Here is an 8,264-nt window from a genome sequence, read left to right as displayed (position 1 = left end):
TCTCTTATTAATTAACGATGAATTTAAACAATATTACGCAATAATATACGAGTAAGAATAAATAAAAGTCCGAAGAAGGTGTTAATAACAAATGTGATTTCATATTAACAAAAGAATCAATTCTAATATTAGAAATGAAAATAATATTGAATTTTTATGGTATAGTTTTGCATTGGTTTAGGCCGTGAAATACATAATATAATTAATTTTATTTTTCTTTAATATTTAATCATATAATTAATACCTATTACGTATATTTATTTGAAAAACACAAACCAACTTAACTTAAGAAACGGATCATATAATTAGTGAACAACATTTTAATGGTATAAAAATATTATAACCATCTAATCTGAAATAAACAACTAATAACATGATTTTTGGAATAAATAATCACACATAATAGTTAAATACAAAACATATATAATAATATAAAATTATACTTAAAATGTTTTAGTTTTTTTGCAAAATATTTAATTCAATTATTTATTGTATGCATAGTTTTTTGCTTCTTGAATTTATGACACTTTAGCTCATCCAATTCGCACAAAGAGAATATAAATATAGTACCTCCTCTTTACCCTAAATAATACAAGTATCATATTAAAACTTAAAAATTTGATTAATATTATAGAGAGCGAAACTTTTTTCAAAAATAAACACCAATAACTACCAACAACGCTTAACAAAAAATTAATAAGTGTTAAAACAAAATAAATTACAAAAATATATATCAACATAGACCTTGATAGTATATTTAGACTAGAAGAAGAATTTTTTAACCAAAAAGTAAAAATAGAGAGGGCGAAAAATGGATGGAGGGTTAAACTTACCTTTTTCTGTTCAATTTATACTCTAGGTATAAGGTAGAATGTGGGACTTTCATCAAACACAAGTAAATAAAGCAAAATTTCGGCATGCATGTCGTAGACACGGAAAGAACACGCTCTATGATTTATGGTTGCTTTATTGTTTCACGGCATTGTGACATTGAATTCAGTAATACCATTTATTGTCATGGATTCAATAATACTATTTTTTGCTGGCTAATGATGTTAAGGCCCATTACTAGCAATAATACTATTTTTTGCTGGCTAATGATATCCAGGCTAGTTGCAAGCGATTTAGGGATACACTATGCTTCATCATGAGTATTAGAGAATATGGTGAGTTTCGTGGTTTGTGTGTGTTGTGTTTGTTATTATACGTCGAAAATCTAAAGAGTGTATCTATATTTAATTAATTTCATTTTCTTATTATTTGAAATAATAAATTCGTTGATATTATTAATAAAAGACAAAAACATGCATATTTTGATTCTTGTTGAAAATTGATTAATTTCATTTTATTACTCTTCAAATAATAAAATTTATCAACTTGATATATCTATATCATTATATGATGTATCCAACAAACAAAACAATAAATATATGATGTATCCAACAAACAAAACAACAAGATCTATGAGTATCATACAAGTGCTTTCATATGTATCAATTATCATAGAAGGAAGTATCTAATACTAATTTTATGTATTTATTATATGTGTAGTATGAATCCAAATTTAATTTCATGTATATTTTATATGTATCTATTATTAATTCGATGTACCAAGCATTAATTTCATATATTATATTTAAAATCATGTATCTCAAATACATTGTAAACACACATATAATTATGTGTATCTAAATATGAAATGTAGTTGAAACACACGAATTAGGAACAAATCACAACTGTGGCCTTATCATTAATCCAAAAAAAGTTTGAAATTTTCAAAATTCTCTTTTTTCTTTAAGGATCTGAATTTTTTTTTTTATATACATGAACTCTCACTAGATACATGTAAACATAATGTGTATCCAACATCGTTACACTTGAGTGTGCATCTAATGGTGTATTTTATTTTTTTGTTAATTAAAACTTGGCATAATTCTATCATCTTGATGGAGTTGCTTCTATACGTAGGTCTATTCTCGATGTGAATGTTGGCGTATGAAGAGTCGGTCCCTGCAATAATAAATTCATGAGTGAAAATGAATAAATAAAAGTTATTTGATTTAGCATAATATTGTTAGTGTGTGATACATTTAACGAACCATCCGATTTCAAGATGTTCAACCATTAAAGTGTTTGAGAAACAACAAAATCAAAAAATATAAAACCTAATTTGTAAAAAAAAAAAATTAAAATTGAACTTCAAAAACATTATGAACCCTAAGGAGTTTAGATTTAAGATAATTATTCATTTTCTTTATTTAAGGGTTTTGTGTATTTAATTAAATCTTTTAAAATATATTGTATAAATATTAAAAGTGATAGTATGAGTAATTATTTTAAATTAGAGATAAAATATAGTATATATGGTAGTGATGTATGTGTAGTTATATAGTTTATCCTTAGTAAATTATAATTCAACATTTAATTTACTACAAACAAACTTAAAATATTATGGTGAAAGTATTTTTTATTTTTAATAGTCCTTTTGTATTTAGAGTTGGATTTATCTTATAGGATTGTCTTGAGTGCATTGGATGTTCTCACAGAAGTAAACAACGAGAATTTATTATATAACACAATATGGGGAATTTTTGTATATAGTCATTTAAAAATAACTTAAATTATGCTTCACAGCTATAATTTTTTAATTATAAACTATATCTCCATGTAAAAGGGAGGAGAGAGCGAGCGAGGGCAGAAAGTGAAGAAATGTGAATTGTATATGTATATCTATCAAATAATTGTATATATGTAATTGATATACATATATATTTGTATATCAGACAAACGAGATTGGGAGAGAGACGAATGAGAGAGGGCAGAAAGTGGAGAGACAAATTGTCTATGTATAACTGTCAGATTATATATATGTGTATTTAGCGATCGAGATTGGGAGAGGGAGGAGAGAGATGAGCGAGACTAGGCAGAGAGTGGAGAGACAAATTGTATATGTATATCTGTCGGATTATAGTATATATGTAAATGGTATACGCATATATTTGTATAACTGGCAAGCGAGTCATATCTTTCTTGGTCATACTCTCATAGAGGAGTTTAATATGTTGGGTTCATCGAGTTTAAGTGTTTAATTATCAAAATCATGAATAAGAAAGTCCGATTCACAATCTGAACCAAATACATAGACCTCCAAAAAATGTGAATATACGAAACACTTGAGATAAAATGGACATACAAATTTTCTAGACAATATGACAAAAGAAATAACTTATATTGGAGACTCGAGTAGATTTAAAATAATTCCTTAAATATGCTTTTGAGTGATTTTGATTTATTAAATATTAAAAAATTTAGCATTTTTAATTTATCTCCATTTATATGACATGTTAACAACTTTTATCTATTAAATTTTAAGGAGATTTTTGGGGGGAAAAAATTTAATCATCCACTTCTATTCTAGATTATTATTTTTTTCAAAAATAGCCACCAATAACTATTCTAGACTTTCATATATGAAATTTTAAAGTCGAAAAAGTCTGAAGAGGGTAAAGTGTTTGCAGATACTTTTATCCACCGGAGGACCGACTCAATGAGCACCTGTAGTCGGTGCTTTCTCGAACACCTTCTCCCTAACCTCACAGGGATAGAGAGATTGTTTCTGATAAACCTTGAATAGAGTTCTCGAACACCTTCTCCCTAACCTCACAGGGGTAGAGAGATTGTTTCTGATAAACCTCGACTAGAGATGAAAAGGAAGCAATAACAAAACACTAGTAGAGTTCAGACCAATAAAAAGAATAAAGGGCTTAGTAAGTTCAAACCATGCAAAAATTGTCATGTTGAGAATCTTTTCCTATAGTTAATCTAAACTAAACTCTTTCTCTAAGCACTCACTGTTTGTTTTTGAGCATAAGCTATCCCTTTCTCAATGCTAGCTTTCAACTCTATCTTTAGAGCTTCTAATGCCTTCTGTTCATACTCAGTTAATCCACGGAGATCAGACGAAATCAATGCCTCGATTCCATTCCTTCCTAGTTTAACTCGTGATGCAAAGAATGGAAGTTCCGTCAGGTCAGATTGAACGTAAGAACACTCGTAAACATCAGCATCACCGTCAAGGGCACGAAGTGAGGATTCAACAAATCTAGCTGCAGCATATGCCATTGACAGTGTTGCAGATCCTGCTCCAGCCTTTGCTTCAACGACCTCGGTCCCAGCGTTTTGGATCCTCACGGTTAGTTCCTGCACTTCTTCGTCCGTGAAAGTAGTTGATGGTCTTGTCTTTGACAGCAATGGCAGAATTGTTATCCCTGCATGCCCACCAATCACGGGGACGTCAACGTCAATGAGTTTCAGGTTTTTCTTCTGCGCGACGAATGTGTTTGCTCTGACAACGTCCAGGGTGGTAACACCAAAGAGTTTTTTAGGATCATACACACCCTTTTGCTTCAGAACCTCGGCAGCAATCGGCACTGTGGAGTTGACTGGATTGCTGATAATGTGGATAAAGGCATCTGGGCAATTGTCAGCAACAGCCTCAACCAAGCTTTTCACAATATTAGCATTTATGTTGAACAAGTCGTCCCGTGTCATACCAGGCTTTCTCGGAACGCCAGCTGGTATGACAACTACATCTATACCTTTCAAAGAATTGGCCAACTCAGAAGCTCCCGTAAAGTCAAAAACCTGAGCGGGAGTGTTGCAATGGCTGAGATCTGCTGCGACTCCTTTGACATTTGCAATATCATAAAGGTGCAACGATGATACTAGCGGTGACATCTTAATCAGAAGAGCTAGAGGCTGGCCTATACCGCCAGAGGCTCCGAGAACAGCCACTTTATAAGATGCTTGAGGCTGAACATGGTTCGAAGATCTCTGCTTTTGGTTTCGGGCTTTAGGAGTAATGGATTGTCGAAGAGCTGCAATGCTTTCATTTCCTAGAAATGACGACTCGGATTCACATCGTACAAATGCCTCTGCCTTAAGGCCACTGAAACTCCTAAGGTAGTCCCTGGTATTGCATTTCGCAATAAAGGCCTTTGATTGTAATTTTGGGCTCACTATGGAGCCAAAGGATGTGGCGGAACCAACTGAGAGAGTAGTTGCTGATGCTGCTGCCATTTCACCGACTGCAAAAAGGATCGCTGACATTAATTTCTTCTATGCATTGTAAGACACGATTTTAGAACATACATGGGAGGAAATTCAGGAGTTTTTTACACTGATAATCGATGAATATTTATTGCAAACCACAACGAATAGATGAACAACGGGTTACTTAGTGTCGCACTTATTCTACATTCTAAAACATGTTGTGAACACTCTCTACCAAACACAGTATATAATGATCTACTTAAGCATTTACTCTTATTGTTCCAATTTCATCGGATGTCCCCAAATGGACACTTTAAAACTTCACTCTTAGAAACCAGCAAAGTCTATTTTTCGGTTGTTAATAAGATTTGTCGAAAAAATTAAAAGAAAAGGGAGTTCATTGCTTCACGACCCCCTAAACCAGGGAAAAAGAAAGAAATTTCCGACTAGTGTAAAATCATCGAAAAGGAGTTTGAGCCTAACAAAGAAAAATAGTCAAATAAGTTGTTTAACAAACAATGCATCCAAGTTCATACATTTATTATCCAAATCAAGCTATAGAAGACACGTTTTGAAATGTTTACATTCGCAAACAACTGTACTAAATCATCTCATATGCACGGAACACCAGTAAAACATATAAGCCAACTATTCAGCTCAGCAGAAAAGACAGGAAAAATACAGCATCAGCGATTTTGAAAGATTGATGACAGGAAAAGTGTAAGTATTCACTGTATCATTCATATTAGACATAATAAATAAACGTTTCCCTTTAACTTGGCATCAGCTAACATCTATGCCTTCCAACTTTGGGTATGCACCTGATTGTATAAAGTTGAAACAACTAGACACATACGTCCTAACATTTCGCGTGAGATACCTCGAAGTGTAATTGAACAGTTCTGCAGAAATCCTAAAAGGACCAACAGCAGAGAGAGAATTCTGCCACAGTCAACTGTTAAGGCTGCTAGGAATGGGATATCCTCTTTCTTTTTTAAATATCGTGATGTCTACGCCAACTTGCATGCAACCGACTAATTCCTCGGGTACCCTACTACCAGCATCCTTACAAGGTAACCCTATCCACCAAACAAAGCTTGGACACATTGCCTTAAATAAATTAACTTTCTTTGTGGTGTCTGGACCAGCTTGCACACACCTCGATTAGTTCCACAGGTGCCTTCTACCTCCCACCATCATTGGTACCAGGTAACCCTATTCAGTATCCACCAAACAAAGCTTAGACACATTGCCTTAAATAAATTAACTTTCTTTGTGGTGTCTGAACCAGCTCGCACGCACCTCGATTAATTCCCCCGCTACTTACTACCTCCCACCAATATAGGTACCAAGTAACCCTATCCACCAAAGCTTGAACACATTGGAAGAAATCACAAATCAAGCTAACCCCTTAAATAAATTAACTTTCTTTGTGGTAAATACAGCCTTCAATTGAATAATCAAATGAAAAGATTCAAACTTTATTCTTCTTTTCATTTTTCAAGAACCCCCTTTAGCCTAACACAGACAAAGAACATCAAATATAGCAAAACTCTACATAAAATTGACAAATTACACCAAAATGGCACAAGAAAATAAACAAAAAATCAATAAAAAAAAGTTCAGGAAATCATATATAATCACAATAAAAAATTACCTCAAATTCTCAGAATTTTTACTGATTTTTTCTTCACTTCTACCTATAAGATTATAAAATTCGGAGGTTCCGAGGCAGATAACTAAGAATGTTCCTGAAGATATGGGGAAGGAGTTTTACCAAAACAAAGATATGTATAAAGAGGGTAAAATAGTCATTTTCACTTGGTGAAAAAAAAATAAAACCTTAATGATTTTTTTAAAAAAATTAATACAATAAAATATGACGAGATATTTACATCATATCAATAAATATATAATAATATGATATGTACTAAATAATTATTATTGGTTAATTGTAATTAAATGACTTAAATTTAAGTTTTGTTTAAATTGAACACTTCTGTTTCTTAATAAAAACACAGTGATAGAACATTTTCAGTTAAATTTTGAATTTTTTTCTGTGTGTTTGTTCTTATTTATCTAGTAGTTTTACGTATATGCGTTGAACTAATTAGATAGAAGTGTCAAAAGCACTCTTGAACTTGGCACAAATTATTAGTTTCATCCTTGAACTATTGAAAACCTTTAAAACACCCCTTTATTACTTGACTAATTGAAGTTAAATACATCCCCGAACTTGTAACATCAGTGAGAACCCCTAAATTCTCGTCAAGTTTAGGAGTATTTTCAACACTTCTCTCGACTTTTATTAAGAATTTCATGCTCCTAAAAGGGTTTGAGACACATGTTATTTCACGTATTGAGAGTGTATCGGGGGTGTATCTGAGTTTAGTTAGTCAAGTACAAGGTTGTTTTTGATACTTGTCTCATGTAATTATGTTGTGTTCGCTTTGATAAGTCCTAAAATTTCAAACATTTTTTACTTAAGATTGATGAACTAAAGAGATGAAATATTTTATATGATAAACTTAAATTACTAATAGATAAATAAAAACATATGTAAAAAGAATTTGAAATTTAAATTAAAAGTGTCCAATTGAAATTCTTTTATATACTTATAATAAAAGGGGGAAACAATTAAACAATTTTAAAGCAAATATAACTTGGCATATTAAATAAACAATTTAGATTTCTGTTAATTAAAAAAACACCAAAATTGATGAATTTCCCCTACTAGAAAGGGAAAATAAAAACAAAAATTTCATAAATAAGACATTTGTATTCGTTTTTGTATAAAAAAAATAATATATATTCTAACAAAGTCAAAGAAATGCATGTCAATTTTTATTTTTGAGCCACGTTTTAAATAAGTTAAAGACTTTATTTTCTTTGTAAAAATAATATAGATGCAAATAAAAAACTAGATTTTTTACTACGTAAAAAATTAGACACAAACTAAATGATTTTTTATTTTATTTTCTCTTTTTTTTCTCATTTAAACAACGCTAAAACAAAATTTGATGATTTGACTTGACAAAAGTCTTTTGTTTTTGGTACATAAAATTACATTTTTTTTCTCTACCTAGAAATACCTAAATGTTGAAGAATTGCCTAGTTAATAAATAAAATATTCCAAGACCAATAGTACATCCAATACTTTAATTATTATTTGATCATTTATCAAATACTTCCCGCGTTTAAAAAATGATATA

The 8,264-nt window shown here is 31.2% G+C and overlaps 1 protein-coding gene across 1 annotated transcript; it reads right to left on the bottom strand.

Annotated features, from left to right (window-relative positions):
• Positions 1-3,737: 3,737 nt before the first annotated feature.
• On the bottom strand, positions 3,738-6,830 carry LOC101248141 (malate dehydrogenase, chloroplastic). Its single transcript, XM_004247754.5, has 2 exons — positions 6,710-6,830; positions 3,738-5,087 (listed from the first exon to the last, which is right to left on the bottom strand). The coding sequence occupies exon 2, from the start codon at positions 5,077-5,079 to the stop codon at positions 3,841-3,843; it is 1,239 nt and encodes a 412-aa protein (XP_004247802.1). The 5' UTR covers positions 5,080-5,087; positions 6,710-6,830; the 3' UTR covers positions 3,738-3,840.
• Between the last annotated feature and the right edge of the window lie 1,434 nt (positions 6,831-8,264).

The sequence above is a fragment of the Solanum lycopersicum genome, chromosome 9 (assembly GCF_036512215.1).
Source record: "Solanum lycopersicum chromosome 9, SLM_r2.1".
NCBI lineage: Eukaryota > Viridiplantae > Streptophyta > Magnoliopsida > Solanales > Solanaceae > Solanum > Solanum lycopersicum.
Note: the sequence above shows the minus strand (reverse complement) of the source record. Positions and strands in the feature narration are given on the sequence as shown.